An 18,267-nucleotide genomic window follows, 5' to 3' on the forward strand; every position below is an offset into this window, starting at 1 on the left:
ATCATGGCTTTTAATGGCAAGTGGCCGATACGATCAAAAATGGTATTAGGAGACAGGATTCTGGAGCAAATTTCAAATTTCAAATATTTAGGCTGCGACATCACATATGATTATGACCAGGATGTCCAAAAAAAGATATCAAAATTCAACCAGGTATGCGGAGCAATCACTCGATGCCTTAAAGGTAGAGCCCGGAAGAACACCTTCATCAAATTTCATAGAGCCATGGCGATACCCACTTTGACTTACGGAAGTGAAGCATGGGTGCTGACAAGGAAGCTTGAATCAAGAATAAAGTCAGCAGAGATGCGATTCCTTAGACAAGTCAAAGGATGCACGAGAGTGGATCGGATTCGGAATGAAAATATAAGAGAATGTGATGTCCAACCAGTGTTGAGTTTGATAAAAACATATAGGAATAAGTGGTCAGATCATGTCCTTAGAATGCCTGAAGACCGTTTCCCATTGAATGCCCTACTCCACAAGCCAATAGGCAGAAGAAGTATTGGTAGACCGAGGAAGAGATGGACGCCGGAACAGGCTTGAAAAGCCTAATCCATGACGAAATGTACATGACCTATGACATTGAAGACGTTCACTGCATCCTCACCCTCACAGTGATCACTCAACACTTAAGCTGCTGGAACAGTTGTAGGAAATGCGTAAAACTGTAAAATTATACATCAAATTGAAGAGAATTTTATGCTCTACTAGCAGGGCACCCGTGCTTCGCTACGATAATAATTATTATCATTTTCATGTCCTTCAGCGAGTTTCCCAGGGATGAGACCTAGTGCAATCGATTTTTTATATCATAAACCTACTATGTTCCAAATTTCGTGAAAATCGTTAGAGCTGCTTTCGAGATCCGTTGGACATACATAACCATATAACCATATACAGAAATTGCTCTCTTAATATAATAGGATTGACAACTTTAGTATTGTGATCTATCAGTATCAATAGGTTTGTCTTGTGTCATGTAATGACATCATGAAAGGAAATAGGAGCAGCTGATGGAATATTATGTTTTTTTTTTTATTTAGTTTTTAGCTGATATTGAAACATGAAAATATCAGGCCCAGTAGCACAAAAGCCTGTTCAATTTCCATCAGGATTGAATTTCATGAGAATTAATCAGAGCAGGGGTTTTTTTTAAATAGAAGGCTTCTCTCATTGGTTCTCGTGGTATTTAGTCCGGATAATGAATTAACAGACAGTGCAACTGGCTCTCTCAAGGCCATGGCTGCTTACAAACATGAAGTAACAGAGGGACCAATACAACAGAAGCTAAAGAAATTAGTCGCATTTCTATCACCTCACAATAAACATTACATTCAACTACCATAAGTTTGAAGAGATCGATTTTAAATTTCTTTTGCTATAATCCGGTCACATTCTGAATCCATTTTTCCAGATGTTCCATGACTACTGTAATGTTTTAAATTAATTAGGTCGACAAATTTGTTGACTCAACTACAGCTATTGTAATATTTTTCATTTGCACACACTCTCTCACGTTTTCAACAGATTATGGAAACCTTTTTCTGATCAGCTGCTACTTGAGGGACCAATAATCCTCTCTCAAGGAACTTCAGCGAATTTTCCCAGAGTTGAGACCTGTTCCAAAATAATGTTTTTTGTCGCAAACCCACTATATTCCTGATTTAATAAAAATCGTTAGAGCCGTTTCGAGATCCATCCGACATACATACATATCCACAAACACACATATTCAAACAGAAATTTCTTTCTTAGTATAATTGACTTCAATGATTATGATGTCATTCAATGAGAGCTTATTTCACATAATAATAACAGCTGGCATCAAAAGCAAAAATGTCAAACATGATTGGAATTGAAATAGTAGCGATCATAAACATTATTATCTTCATCTGATCTAAAGCAATACCTACTATTACTATTAGTAATTACTATTAAGTAATAGTAGGTATTGTCTAAAGTAACCAAATTATAGTAAGATTCACATCAATGTGTCAGCATTGTTTGAATGGGGAGCATTGATGCTATTAATGAGGAATACTGACAGTCAACGAACTGTTATACATATTTTCTAATATTTTTAGAACAAACAATCAATGTTTGGGAATAATTGATTCATGAGAAAAGCGCCTTAGTTCTGTGAAAGATATTTTTACATTAGGAAAAGCAACAACAGCTATCAGGCCGTTCTAATAAATAACACCTTTCTTTCGCCCAAGTTATATTTTGGCCGAATTTCCTCATTCTTTGCAAATAGATTCCACAACGGACACTTCTAAAGTTTTAAAAATACCCTCCATATATAATACTGAATTATTAAAATTTAATCGAAACTGTTCAAGTAGTTTTTGCGATGTCGGATATACAAACAGAATTAGTCTTGATAGAATAGGATGAATTGATTGAAGCAACTCCAGTCATAAAAGTTTGTTTTATGAAAAATAAAAATTATCTATACTCCCAGGAATAGGTAATAACTCCGATTGAAGCAGCAGTGTCCAATCAATTTGTTCTCGATAAATGCATTTTAATTAGTTCTTCAACTTGGTGCCAACCTAATGAAGTCATCTCAACTTAATGCCAACCTGACAAAATTATTAATTTAGTTGCCAGTAGTCAACAACTGTTTTGAAGAGGTACTCTCTCTAGATTATAGTTCTATAGTAATTATAATTAAGAGATTGGGAGAAGAAGAATATACATGCTAAGAGACGAACTTTACACCCTTAAAAATCACCCTTAGAGTTGAAATATCGCCAAAAGATTTCTTAGTGAGCACCTAGGACGTATGAGGAAGCTATATTCCAAGTTTTGTTGCAGTTCATCCTGTAGTTTTCCAGAAATCGTGATCAGTGAGTCAGTGAGATAAGAATTTTATAAGTATAGATAAGTTCATAATCAGCATGAATTTTTCCCATCGATTTTTAAAAAGTTATAAGAGCAAAAATAGAAAAAAATTGGAGGCAAACGTGGTTTTTTTCAAAAATGTTACATCTTCAAGAGAGGATTTCTCAAAAACTAGAGAACATATAGAAAAAGTTATGAGATGAATATTGTAGGAAATTATGTAAGCTTTAATTTTGTATGGAACAGATGTCCGTAAGATACATAGTTTTCGAGTTATATGAGAGAAACCAAAATATGGTACCTTTTAACCACCCCCTTAGCACAAGAGGTAGGAGTGGGGACTTTTGATATGTTTACCTCTTTATTATCCTAAACAGAACTGCGGGGTCAAAAATTGTCTTCCAAACTTTTCCCTCTATACCCTCTTTTGAGCATTCATTGCCTGGAATAAAGGGAATTTATTCTACATTAAAATCACAATACATGTTTACGTAAATTATATGTAATTTAACATGTACAATGAAAAGAGTGACTGAACAATGAAAAACGACGAAATATACTAGGTGAAGAGTTGAAAGATATTGGGACAACGAAGACAAACGGACAGACTTTTGCCACTTGCACCATGATGCATGGCATTTACATGAAAGTGTGCATTTAGTGCTCCAACAATTATTGTCCTGTCCAACACTTTACCATTTACGGTTGAAGTTGAGGCTATTGGTCTATCAAGTCGCATTGGAAGTTGACAGCTGTTTGAAATGATTCAAGCAGTAAATCCAAATAAGTTAGCAACTAGAATCGAAATGTAATTACCATTTGTGGAGTTACTCCCCTCCTCATCCCTGCCATCACCACGATGTGGGCCTATTCGCGTTCTATGCCATTCGATTATTTTCCATTCGGCACTTTATCATGCATCTTGTTGGAGCTGTTTCACTCAGTGGGGTTCCATCTTCCTCTACCGGCCTTGTCACATCTAGCGTCCTGCTGGCTTAACGAGTTCATGCGTCTCTGCGTCCGAATTCTTTATACCTGACAGATTTGCATGCAACAATACGATTCATAAATATTGCTTTGATTCCTATCCGATCCAATAGATTCTGAACCTACAATATTTGTAACCAACTAATACAACCAAGCCATCAATATAGTGGGCTGCTTCTAAGAATAACTGCTACCCAACCTCTTTCAGGAATTTGAGCTTGTGAAAGTAGAATAAAGATCATCGTTCGATAAAATATACCAATAAAATCTGGTTTGAATGAATATAAGTCCATAAAGGTTGAATGATGAATTCATTTCAGTATGATGATTACTAGAATTGAATACAATAAACCGTTTTGAATGTGGCTAAGACACCCTTCATTTTATGTGAAAGTAATAATGGAAGTGGGAAGTAGAATGGATCAATATAAGTTTTAAAAAGTATAAATTCACTACATTTTTTCAATTGAACAAAGTATTCCTAAAAAGAAAAATTATAGTCATTTTATAACCAAATTCTCACTGATCTTTTCTCAAAAAAAAAATAGCATAACGACGCTTAGAACTTAAACATTGAAGAAAACTACAAAATAGTATCTTGTTCTGTTAGTATTTTTTATCAATTTAATGGATTTTTCAAATATATCAGTTTACTTGTATTTCACCCGAAAGATATCATAGAAACAGACAAACAGTCAACAACTTTTTGAAAAATGTTGCCATGTTGTTTGCAAAAAGTGATGAAAAGATAACAAATGAGAGTTCTAAGCAACCAAATTTATCTGAATCCAACTTCCACCCGTAAAAGCTGCTTTACATTGAAAAAAAATCGAGATAGTTTAGACTTGCGATCAGATAAGTCAAAAAGTGTCTGAAGGCATTATAACTGACGTATACTTTCGAAGCGAAACACTCTCAGATTTATTAATTCGCGACAGAAAACAATCTGTCTTTCAAACGCGTTCTACAGGGAGAAGCTCGTTTAGTCCTCGACGGGGGTCTTATAGATGTAAAAAGAGGGATTTATCTGTACGCATTTCATTTTGATTTTGTTCAGTATCTCATTCTGTAAATCTTGATTTGCATTTCGATCAAGTATCCGGCTCAAGGTAGGAGGCGAAAATATTTAGTCAAACAATAATATTCATAATACCTTAGGGAAAAGCTAGCATAATCTTCTAATGCTATTTTTATCTATGATAGTACTAATATTATTGTTTGGATAAATATCTTCGCTGAATATGCCTGGAATAAGTAGTACCACAGTATACAGAGTGCGGCAGCAAAACTCCTTTTTTAGTAAATAAAACTCTTTATATGGATCAGGAAGTTTGTATTTATTTTTTTTAATGTAGACACATATATGAAGTTTTGTTTCAATAATAAGTTTTGAATATCAAATCGGGTGGATGACGTCTCCCATTCTCCATAAACTGAGTAAACCGATTTCTGGCGTTTGTCATGACTCCTGCCAGCATTGCAGGCTTTATGTTAGCAATTTCTTCCCTGATATTGGTCATCAAATCTTGTAGGGTCCTTGGACGGTCCACATAAACAAGGGATTTCAAAAACCCCCTTAGAAAAAAATCACACGGTTTCGAATTGGGAGATCGGGCTGGTGACTCCAAATCGCTCCTAATTGAGATGAGGCATCCTGGAAAGTGTTCCCTCCATTGAAGTCACGTTCAGAAAGTTCCTGCACAATTGCCATCTTGTATGGATGGGAATGAAGATCATCATGAAGAATTTGTCTCACAGAACGATCGGAAAGTCCAAGAGCAGACGCATGTTTGCGCGCAGAATGCTGTGGTGATCGCAACATTGAAACTCTCACTGCCTCAATGTTCTCAGGTGAGCTACTGGGCCAAAGGACTTCAGTTCTTCGTCTTGTCGCACTTGTAGTTTGTCTGACCGACGTTACAATTAATTTCCGGTCCGGGACAGTAGCCAAAGGGGCTGAATTAAAGCGATTTCGAAATCGCGCGTTGAGTTGTAATCACAGAACATCCACTAGAAAAATAAGTCTCAACGGCAAATGCACGCTTCTCATTGTTCCAATGCATGATGGAGACTGAACATGTCGGGAAGAAAACTTTATAGTCTGATCTCTAACGCGACTAATAATTTCGCTCTAATACGACATCAGCTGACTGAATGGCGTTCACTTTGAAAAAGGAAATTTTGCTGCCGCACCCGGTATGAAAATCTAGCTCTTCCACCATTCCTTAGGACAAACCATTTAAACAGGACATGACGTTAATAGGGTGCCACTCTTCCTAAACGTTACACTATCTAGTGGAAATTACGGTTTTTAGCAACATTGAATATATACACTTAGGAAGAGTGTCACCCTATTAACGTCATGTCCTGTTTAAATGGTTTGTCCTAAGGAATGGTGGAAGAGCTATATATATATATATATATATATATATATATATTATATATATATATATATATATATATATATATTCATAATTATGAGGATTATAGGGTGATTCATAATTATGGTAAAATAATTTAATACGTGATAGTAGAGGTAGAAATAAGAAAAAATGTTCTTATAAACATATATCCATAAACGCTTCATTAGCGAGCTATACAGGGTGAAAGATATAGCCCAGAATTCAGTTCCTCTGCTGAAATACACCGATGCTGAATTGTTTGGGGACTAGTTTTTGAAAAACTTATGCTGGATTCATATGGAAAAATATCTGAAAAATTGAATAAAAAACTAGTCTGGAATCTGTAGTGTGAGTAGTTTTTGAGAAAAAAGTTGAAATATGCAAAAAATCTAAGTAGAAAAACACAGACTTCTATCACAGAATTAATAATTATTATTATTAATAATTATTAATAATTAATTAATAATTATAGGAGTTTTCTCTGCTTCTATGTTTGATGCCCAATAACTTTCTTTAATGACCAGTAAACAAATATTTTTTTTGCGATAAAAATTGTAGAGAATTCAATTCTGAAAAAAATTATGTAAGCTGTGTAAACTAAATTTGAATAAAAGTTGGATAAAATGTATTCTTATGTAGTACATTACACCAAAAAATTTGCTGTTTTATGAGGAGATAACTAATAACTCATAGGTTGTAGCTGATTGCAAATAGAACATTGATTTTAAGAACAGCTGTTCCAAAACAGCTGATTTATTTTGTTTTAAATAAAATAATATTTAAAAGTAATTATCAGCTGAAAATTATTTTCAGAAATATTTTAGCTCACTGTTGAACAAAAAAACAAACTGTAAGTTAGGCCTACTGTAGCCACGCTGTGTTTTTTGTTTAACCTATTAACCAGTTATTTGTAACCATTTCACTTTGCTTTTGTGTTAAGTGTTAACTTTTTAAAAAATGGCAGGTAATTTTTGACATTATTCATACTCCGATTTAGCTGACATGCATTTAATGTATGGAATGGGACACTACTGTAATAGTACTGAAGCAAGACGTTTGTATCAAGAGAACTTTCCTAACCGAGTATGTCCAAGTTCAAGGTTTTTTGCCACTATTCATCAACGTCTGTTTGAGACAGATTCTTTTATATCCAAAGAGCACATTTATGCAGGCAGACCCCGATCTACTAAGACTGTTGAGTTAGAAGAACAAGTTCTTAATGAAATTTATGAACATCCCGAGAAGAACACGAGAGAATTGTCAGAGCAGTTTAATGTCAATCAATCTATTATTTGGAGGATACTAAAGGAGCAACAATTACATCCATACCACCTCCAGAAAGTTCATACTCTATTGCCACGAGACTGTATTCCCCGTGCTGGTATTTGCCGATGGTTTTTAGTAAAACTTGTTTACCCAAACTTTTTAACAACCGTTTTATTTACTGATGAGGCACACTTTACAAGAACAGCTATCGTTAACGTTCACAACTAACATATTTGGGCAGCTGAGAATCCTCATGCCATCAATCCTAATCTTCCACATCAGTTTTCAGTAAACATTTGGGCAGGAATCATGGGAGATCATCTACTTCAGTTCGAGCTTCCTCCCAGGCTTAATGGCATAATCTACTAGTCTTTTGGTATAAGTTTAATGTCATTTAGATATGCTACTTTCATATACAAAAAAAAATTTCATAAAAAACCGAATATTTTATTTGTAATCAGCTACAACTTATGAGTTATTAGTTCTCTCCTCATAAAACAGCAAATTTTTGTGGTGTAATGTACTACATAAGAATACATTTTATCCAACTTTTATTCAAATTTAGTTTACACAGCTTACATCATTCTTTTCAGGATTAAATTCTCTACAATTTTTATTGCGAAAAATTATTTGTTTACTGGTCATTAAAGAAAGTTATTGAGCATCAAACGTAGAAGTCTGTGTTTTTCTACATGAATTTTTTGCATATTTCAACTTTTTTCTCAAAAACTACTCACACAACAGCTTCCAGACTAGTTTTATTCAATTTTTCAGATATTTTTCCATATGAATCCAGCATAAGTTTTTCAAAAACTAGTCCCTAAACAATTCAGCATCTGTGTATTTCAGCAGAGGAACTGAATTCCGGGCTATATCTTTCACCCTGTATAGCTCGCTAATGAAGCGTTTATGGATATATATGTTTCTCGAATCAGAATTTCAGTTTAAATTCGATTTTTTAATTAAAAACGAGACTTATCTTGATTGAGTGTGAATAATTGTCTACAATTTGATAGCTTTGTGTCGAGTGATTGAGGGTGTAAAAATACTTTTCTCTATAGGAAATTTGGCTAAGAAATTCAATGAAACTGGTTAGAAGTTCGTATCTGCAATTGTTATTGAGATACAAGTTGAAAAAAGTTCAAAGTCGAGTTAAAATCTAAACTTTTCAAACAGTTTTTTCTTGATTTTTTTTCATGGTAACAATATTTTTCCAATAATGAAAAAACTTTGCCATTTTATAAACTATCGAATGAGTATAAATTTTCCAGGAAAATTTAAAAAATGAAAATTTTCAAGAAGAGCACCCTAAAGACATCTTTTCGTTGTTTTAAATAATTTTATTCATACCATTGAGATTCAATTGAGTGAGAAGAAAAAATCAATCTTTTCATTAATCAGCTGCTCTGATAGAATAAAAAGTTTTTCTAATGCTCACCCAACAGTAGAGACAATTCTCGCAGTCATTGTATGAAGAGTATTGTGCTTCCTGTCAGTCGATAATGATGTCTTTCCAGTCAATAGTCAAGTTTTCCCAGTTCGTTCGTTTGTGTTCCTGAGTTATTAAGTCTAGTTTTTTCATGAGTGTTTGATTTTTCCAATTCACTATTTCAGTTTTGTTGTTTTCTGTTTCCAAGTTTATATTTTAGTTAGAGTATTATTTCGAGTGTAGTTTGTTTGAGTTTTTTTTTAGTTTATTAGTATGATAAGTCTTTTTTTTTACTCAAGTTCAAAAACAAGACTTATGTTTTTAATTAAAAAATCGAATTTAAACTGAAATTCTGATTCGAGGATTTGAGCTAGACACCTGTATTTGGTCTCATTCGAAAGATAATCAAAAACGGAAGTTTTTGCGCTATAAAAATTATTTCGTACCCTGGAAAAAAAATCGAGAAAAATGTGTCTGAAGTTTTCAAAAAAACTTCAAAAATCACTCTTTTTCAACTTTGACCGCTAAAAAATACTACTCAATAATCGACTTTGGCATGTTTCATACCTCAAATCAATGTGAAATGTTGTCCTCTTTTCAACGATGTCCTTAAAATTCACTTAAGACCAATGGTTCTTGAGATATTGACGATTTAATGACTGGAAGTACGCCTACTTGAAAAATATCGAAAAATCGATATATCTCGAAAACGAAGGTCGATAGGAGAAAATTTCACTGAACATTTTTTGTTTCAAATTGCATGTAGAATCTATGGTAGCCGGGGTTTACACCTTATCTGGGACACCCTGTATATACAATATATACACCTATACAATAATTTTCAAGATAAAAATGTATAAAGTAAAGCAATAAAAAGTCAGAAATATCTCTCATCTGAAACAATAACTGAGATCCTGTTCTGAAAACTTGAAAATAGAAAAGATAAACTTAATTTAATAAAACTCGCAATAAAAATTAATACAAAAGTCAATAGAATACCACTTTATAGGCCTAAAAAGAATTTTTATAATTATTCAGCCTTTCTTAATAATTCTCTACTCTATTAATACCCAAGAATATTGTATTACTATTACAAATTCTAATTCAATTACCTAGGCTACATAGTTTATAATAATGCAAATAGAGGCTTGGCATTCATTCATTCATTCAATTAGTATTTAGAATGAGTTTTTGAAATTCAAATCATAAAAATAATACAGTATGGACTTATTACTAAAGCAGTTAGTGATGTTACAATCTTTAGTAATCTATTGAATTTGATCAGACAACTGAATGGAATTAATTCGACTTGAAATTAATGATACAAACTTATTTAATAGACAGAAAAATATAGCTTTTTACAAATGCAGATAAGATGCCTATGCATAGGCCTACATAGTTCTGTCACAGAATACATAATTATGTATTCTGTGGTTCTGCAATCAATGCAAAATATATATTTGGGCTTGAAATCAAGCAATAAATAATATCGCTATTGTTCTCGCATATAAAAAATTCCCTTTACTAGCTTCAAGACACGTTGGGCTTAAGTAGCAGATATGACCTGTAATCTGTAATCAACGTTAGTAGACAAAAGGTTGATCACTCACCAGTGGCGGATCTACGGGGGGGGCTTTCGGGCTCAAGCCCCCCCCAAAAAATCCTTTTCATATTTTTAATCTGTCTTTTATTAACTTTAATGTATTTCATTATTAAATAAATAAACAAAACATCCTGAAAACTTTTACTGTGAAACACACGTTTTTACTCCATAAAACTTCAACAATTAACTTCATTAAATGTAAGCCCTTTCACAAAATTTTCCCCTGTTCAGCCCCCCCCAAAATAGAATTCTAGATCCGCCACTGTCACTCACAGGTGTATGATTCAAAGTGGTGGGGGGATCGCCAACGTGACGTCACGTGTAGTAAAAATGTTCTAGAGTAACCACACTGAGCATGCAGTTTATTCACTGTATCTTCAAATATATCATCGTTTAATCTCCTCAAGATTGACCTACAACTTTAAAATTCTCCATACTTATAGCGAATGAATCACCGATTCTAATGATGTTGTTAAATATTTCAAGTTCATTCAACTTTTATGAATAAAATGAAGTTGAAAGTTTTTCATGAATCTAAAAACGTTACACGAAAAAGTTAATAAGCTGGAAAAGCGTTAGTAGACAATGCTATACTATTATAATTTCAGATTAACCCTTAAAAAATCTTGATAAACCAATGCATTGAAATAAACCGATAAATCCGATGAATTTCATTCATTGTAAATGCACTGAACACATGCTGGTATTGAGCACATGTTCTATGAGAATCGAAATATCTCATCCTCGAAATTCACAAGCTGATGTATAGCCAAACTACAAAATATAAACACGACCTAGAAAATGAAGAAAGAATGGGTTTGAAAGGGAAGGTTAGGAGGTAGGGTTTTTGCTTTTATATGGCAAAATGCTTGTATTATTCAAATGTTTTAATAATTATTGTAAAGCAGAAACAGAAAGATTGCATGTCAGAAAATGTTTGTGTTATTTATAATTTGACTGTACGACACCATATGATTTTCAAGAATGCGATATTCTGCCTACTCTGTACTACAGCCTACGTCACGGCTGCAGTTCCCCCACTCCAATTGCATTTCAACGAAAATACTATAGATGAGTGACCAACCTTCTGTCTACTAACTTTGATCTGTAACAGCCTAATTGTTTGATAAGATGTCAGTGAAGGGAATATTTAACGTCGATGGGGAAATTTCCATCTGATGACAAACAGCATGGTCCCCCTCCCCCACCGGCGCAGCGTCGCTGTGCCTAATCATCAAACGTTTTGTATGCGCAATCGAAAAATAACCTAAACCGACCCAATCGAAAGATAAAGACACAGTGAAATGGCGTCAGTGGACAACATCTCATTAATCGACAACAAGCCACCAGACGACCAACGGTGGAACAATATCAAGCTACGTGATGCGGGATTGCAGTACATTTCGAAATCGGGAAGAATTGTGCCAGCTAAAAAGCAACCCGGTAAGCTGGCAAAATATTACTAGAAAATTTCCTATTCTCAACAAATACAAGATCATGTCACTACTGTAGAATAATGTAGGCTAAGATATGACGGTTCAAGAGGCTTTAGCTTATCAAATACACGATAATTCCAAGTACAGTACGTCAAAGAAAATGGAGCTGAGTGAATTTAACAAACATAACTTCAAAATTAAAGTAGATGCTAGTAAAACTTAGGCATTGAACTAGGCCTATAAGTAGAAACTGATTATTAATGTATTATTGGGCCTGTAATTGAGACCAAAGAAATCAAAATGAAAATGAGGTGATACAAAAATAATAAAGGAAAAATAAATGAGGTGATTGCAAATTTACATTATATATCGAAAGTTTGGCGTTGGGTCGATACACAATTTATAGCAAAAAACGAAGAAAAACTGCATTTAAAAAATGTTCCTTATCCAAGATCTAATGAAAAAATCTCGATTTACATGATGAACTTTTGAGAAGATAAAATTGAATTTAAATGATAAATTTATGGCATTTTGAAAACAATTCATTGTTCAAATTAGTTTGACAAGTTTCACCATAATATGTAATGCATATCAATGATTGGTATTACCATTTTACAAAATTATAATGGAATTTTATAAAATTATGTTACTGTACAGATTGGCTATGATGCACACTATATGGGCTTCTGTCAATTGGATTAGATAATTTTTGTTTGGTTAGAGTTTGTAAAGCTAGTTTTAAAACTGAACTGATTGAAACAAAGATAGTTCTTAAACTGCACTCCCATCCAGTGAAATAAATAGGCTTTTGACATAAGCCAATATATTTCACTTTCCCTAACATTAATGAATTAATCATATAATGATTTCTGAACATTTTCTGGGTAATTAATTTTCTTTTTGTGTTCGAGTCTTAAAATATTTCTCATTGGATAAGTTTTTTATTTTAATTAAATTTCACCTCATGAGATAAAATGATGATTATAATTTTATTTTTATTGCAGGTGAAATATGCAACTGCCCTCAACGATGTACGGACAAAGTACCGCACGAAATTCGTGAAAAGCTATTCATTGAATTTTACAAAATGGCAGATCAAGTACATCAGAATCGTTTCTTGCAAAAGTATATAGAAATGAGGTCAGTGCAGAAGCGACTGTGGTCAGAGGAGCATCGAGTGGATGGTAGGCTGCAAAGAAGGGTTTCTTGCAAGTACCACATTCCCATTGATGCAAATTTCGACACATGTCGTTCAAGAGAAAGTGACAAGGGGCAATCCGCACATATTGTGAAAAGTGAGTAGATTGGGTTTATAAAGAAACATATTGACCCGTTTTATAGCATCAACTCTTTTAAATACGAGTACATTCCTATTTTTTTTTCAATTTTAAAGAATTCAAGTTAGAAGATTCATATATTGTGATTCACATTCCAAGCATGTGAAACATTCTGACATCCTAAGTAAAATTAATAGTTTTGATACAAATGGTAGATCCAAATAAATAAAATTACGTTAAAATGCTTAGGAATTTATTGAAAAAGAAAACTAGCAGGTAACCCGTGCACCGCAAGGGCTACTGAGAAACACCGCAAGGGTTAATTAGAAACTTGAGAAACTGAAAAACTTGAATTAAATGCTTGACAAACTAAGAACTTAATTTAATTTAGATTTTTATAGTAAACAAGATACACACACACTCACACAATTGTAATCCTCCTTTAAATGTAATAATTTCAGTATTTTAATGATTTCAGAATATAAGAAACGTGCCAACAACAACACAGTCGAGGTATGCCAGAAGGCGTTCATGAACATGTACACCATAACAGAGAAAAGGGTTCGTTTTCTAAGAGAGAAACTAATAATGAAATCAAGACAAAATGTGAAGAATGACACAACCCCAGCCACAGCCCCGCACATTGATGAAATCGAGACTGCGTATTCTCTGGCCAAGTATATGTTGAGCACATTTGCATCTCCTCTATCACACAACAACTCGGCCAACATTTCACAACAGACAATTCTATCCTCAATCGATCGTGATATTACTCTAGTCAACAATTTCTTCTTCGATCAATTATGGAAGCTTGAAGAAATTGGAGAAACAAAAGGTCAAAAACCTAATAGCACTCCAATCGAGATTAGTGTGGACGATGAAAATAACAATAATACAGACTGAGTTCTGTGCATCTATGACGGTGGAAGAACGATTCAAACCAACTTTGTAAGATAAAATCTACAATCGAATTGTGAGAGCCTAATTTATTACCTGGTTCAAATTTATATGGATTTCAATTTTATAAACCATTTTATCAATTTAATGTAAAACAATAAATGAACTTTTCTCTAAAATTTAGGACAGAGAGCATTAAAATTATTTTCATTAAAAAGTATTATAACGTATCGAAGTGTACCATTACTATATCTACGTCACTCTTTTTATTTATCAATGGGATTTAAATTTTATGAAATATTTTGAGATTGAAGATTGAAATCATATCAACAGTTGAAGCTCAAGTCAAGTAGATGTCAGATTGATGTCAACTATGATAATTTTTCTTTTATATTCAGAGTAAATCTTTTCAATTCATTTTATTAATTGATAAATGAAGAAAATATTCATTATAGACTGTATTTCTACACTTTAATAACCCACTAAAGTGTGAGAAAATGATTTATTCGTAGCACGGAAATTCAGATTGTACATTACAGGCAGTGTCTGCCTAATAGCTGAATATCGAACTGGCTAAAACATATAATATATTTTTCCTACAGTTACGTTGAAAAGTGGCCATTCCTGCACTGATTACAGAATGCAAAGAATCACTTTTCCGCTCTAGTGCGGGAAAAATTTTTTCTGCACTCCAGATTTGCAACATGGCAACGCAAAATAGTTAGTAGGTTATATGGAGCACCAGTGCAGCAAAATCAAAATAAAGTTGGTAACTGCACTGACTGGGCTGCTATAGTGTTGTGGTGCACGTTATAATAATATTAAGGACACCGAGTTCGAGGACAGCCACCACATGAGTGACAGCCGCCTTCATTCATTTACTACTTAATTATTCAATTTTATTTATCAATAATAAAATTACACAGAAAAACATTTGATGGATTTCGGGGAATTTTACCCATAATTACTCACTTTTCATTTTGAATGGTTACTGTAGGAAAAATTAAATGTGAAATACGTGCGCACAGTTCCTCTGCTGCACTCAAGAAACCATTCCGCCCTCGCCTAAGGCTCGGGTGTAAACGTTTCTTTCGATGCAGCATACTGTCACTTTGCGCACTAGTTGCACAAATAACTATTTTCTACAACTGTGCGTAAAGAAAGAATTTACACACTCAATTCTCCTCGTAAAACAGCTTATTTCTGAGGAGAATCTACTTTTTCACTCGCTAACCATCCGCGCATGTGCAGAAGATTTACTTTACGCTCCCAAATTATTCGCGCATGCGCAGAAGAGTTTCTTTACGCTTCCTAATCAGCTGATTGTAAGCAGCTCGCCAAAAAGCTTAGACCAGTTATAGAATAGACACGCTGGGAAGTCTAGCCTCTGAAGCCAACATCTACTGCCAAATCCACCCATCTTGACGTCACAACCAAGCTAACAACAATGCATAGTTTAACAACAATGTAAGTTAAACACCACAAACACTTACACAACAAACTCAAAAAAGTTTTCTATAATTTCTTTACGATGCGTGACGTCACTGTTGTGACGTTGAGATGGGTGGATTTGGCAGTAGATGTTGGCTTCATCGACTTTCAGTATGAATATACAATGAGCCGTGTCTATTCTATAACTGGTCTAAGCCAAAAAGTCAGATCTTAACCTAAAAAGTCGGTAATTGTAACTCCGCCGATATAAGTAATTTAACAGGTTTGGGCAGTTGTAGAAAAAATGTTGTATGTAATTCGCGCGTAATGCTTCTTTATCGCTCTTGCAAAATTATCACGCGACGCTTCGCGTCGCGTGATAACAGTTTTGCGCGAGCGATAAAGTCGCGCATTACGCTCTTAATAGATAAATAGCTATTTCAATGTAAGTTGGAGCTGTCTCATCTCATTTCATAACTACATGCTTAAACTGTTTGCAATCCTAGTAACGAATGGCTTAAATTTGGCTTAGTGAATAGATTTGTGTTAATGGTATCGTATAAATCATTTGAGTTTTGAAAACAGAACCCGCCCATAGATTTGAGTAGCCTACATGATCTGGTTTTGCTGCTTCTAAAACTTGTATCATTTATATTTCCTGTAATGGATATAGGCTAAGAAGCATAAAGATGCAGAGCCAAATTAATTAACTGATTTTACTAGAAAGTAGCTCAGAAAATGATCTGCAGTTTCTATGTTTATTGATTACGGAGATATTATCAAGTTCTACAGTAATTGAGGATGCATTGGTAGCCAATGCGATCCCGCAACATCATATACAGAGAGAGTTGGGCAATGAATTATAGAGGATTTGGAATATCTGTTACATACACATGTTTGAACAAAACTCAACAAAAAGTTGAGTAGGCCTATGTATCTTGAATATTGTCATTTTGTGATTTGAAAAAGATTTATTAAGCATCAAATATAACATTTGTTAGATGGCATCCGGTTTTTGTCCATACACTCATGTAGACGTTGTAAGTAGTTATCCATACTCCTCTAAGCGCTGCACGTGCTATTGCTCAAATTTCTTGTGTTGTTGTCTCAAAGGGCTTCAATTGTACGATATTCATAAATGTATACACGAACTTTGAGGTAGCTCCAATAGTCACAAGGTGACAGATCCGATGAACGAGGAGGCCACTACACATCTCCACGCAACGAAATGAGGCGTCCTACAGGAAATTTTTGCCTTGGAATACTTGATACTTGTAGTTATCCCACTGGAAACGCTGCTGCGTCGTGGTCGTCAATATAATAGTTTCTCTTGATGCTGCAGCCATACAGTATTAAGGATAATTATGTCCTCTACTCAATTGTGTTAAAAAAATCACGCAGCATTGTTAGATTGGTCTAACAATAATAGAGTTTCAACTAATGCCACATTAAAAAGTCAATTTTTAGCCATTTATAAACTAGCAATCTTTATCCACCAACGTTTCTTCCAAGCTCCAAGGTGGATAAGGCAAGGTACTTTGTCATTAGATTCTCACAGCGTATAAAGGAATGAATGTTTGGTCAAAAACAAAGTTTAATTTCAAAATGTTGGTTTTCGAACGTTAATCTTGTAAGTTTAACCCCCCCCCCTCCCCCCTAACTATCAAAATGTCAACATAGCCTACCAGGGTAAATACTGGTTAAAAATATTTTGAATTTGTTCAAAAATGAGTACCTATGTACTCAGCTATTCCAAAATCTCTATAGGCTACTTCATTGCTCAATTCTGTATTAAGCTTATCTGTATAGAAAAAATAAGGTAGGCTATAACTAGGAGATATTCTGTATTAGGCTTATCTGTATAGAAAAAAATAAGGTATAACTTAGGAGATAGGCCTATACCATTAATATTGATTTAGGCCTATACGTACCATTAATATTGATTTCAAATACAATAGATTGGAAAATATTTCAAATTTGGAAATAGAGGCTACAGTACCTACCAACTTCAATGCATGTTGTTACTGTATGGCTACCATGAATGTTGATACTTTTGAACACGTTATAATATTACACTGACAATATTTATCAATATCCCAATTGGAACTTGTAATATATACTTTGTACAAATGAAATATTAATACCAAATTTCTGAATTGTGAAATGCATGCTTGGGTTAGGTAACTCACGTTATGCACATCGCTATTAAGACCTACTTACCCTTTCAAGTTTTTGGAAGTATTCTCTCAGAAACGAGATGGGATTGTCGGGACGACTCACACATAGCTGGACAATACAATCTTTTAATACTTGTTGAATATTGTACTTTTGTACGTAAGCTTCACATTCGCGTAGGCTCTGTTCTTCATCAAGGTTTGCAGCCATTTTTAAAGAAAGAGAATCGCACAAATCAGAACTCACTTTGATTCCTGCAATGGCAAGGCTTTGAAACAACAATTCAAGATCAAATTCCTGAGGAAAAAACTATAATACGTTTTAAAATTGCAACTACGAAACAAAACTGGAGCAAAATAATTGATCTATACTCAAGGTTTTGTGTTCTGTTCTGTCACAAGAAGCAGACAACTATGGACTTGACCCAAACAGCTGATACAAAACATGTTTATACATAGCAATATTTGAATTTTATTCTCAAATAAGATTTGATCTACTCTATAGAATCCTAAAA

The 18,267-nt window shown here is 34.0% G+C and overlaps 2 protein-coding genes across 2 annotated transcripts in view; one reads left to right on the plus strand and one right to left on the minus strand.

Moving 5' to 3' along the window:
- The window catches only part of LOC111060021 (cAMP-dependent protein kinase type I regulatory subunit), a 243,383-nt gene extending 225,209 nt beyond the window's left edge, over nucleotides 1–18,174 (minus strand). Inside the window, exon 1 of the mRNA XM_039428199.1 lies at nucleotides 17,799–18,174. Within this exon, the coding sequence (XP_039284133.1) occupies nucleotides 17,799–17,963 (165 nt within the window). The 5' untranslated portion in view covers nucleotides 17,964–18,174. The remainder of the gene's footprint in view (nucleotides 1–17,798) is intronic.
- Nucleotides 11,334–14,377, plus strand: LOC111050355. Its single transcript, XM_022336667.2, has 3 exons — nucleotides 11,334–11,980; nucleotides 12,978–13,268; nucleotides 13,729–14,377. Exons 1-3 carry the CDS (start codon nucleotides 11,842–11,844, stop codon nucleotides 14,151–14,153), a joined length of 855 nt encoding a protein of 284 aa, XP_022192359.2. The 5' UTR covers nucleotides 11,334–11,841; the 3' UTR covers nucleotides 14,154–14,377.
- Nucleotides 18,175–18,267: the final 93 nt, after the last annotated feature.

This window comes from Nilaparvata lugens, chromosome 5 (assembly GCF_014356525.2).
Source record: "Nilaparvata lugens isolate BPH chromosome 5, ASM1435652v1, whole genome shotgun sequence".
In the NCBI taxonomy this organism is placed as follows: Eukaryota; Metazoa; Arthropoda; class Insecta; order Hemiptera; family Delphacidae; genus Nilaparvata; species Nilaparvata lugens.

Bases quoted from the DNA above. Each gene is read 5' to 3' on its own strand.
- LOC111050355 (XM_022336667.2), top strand. From the start codon at position 11,842: ATGGCGTCAGTGGACAACATCTCATTAATCGACAACAAGCCACCAGAC. The intron at 11,981-12,977 runs GTAAGCTGGCAA...TTTTTATTGCAG, and splicing joins GCCAGCTAAAAAGCAACCCG to GTGAAATATGCAACTGCCCT. The intron at 13,269-13,728 runs GTGAGTAGATTG...TAATGATTTCAG, and splicing joins ATCCGCACATATTGTGAAAA to AATATAAGAAACGTGCCAAC.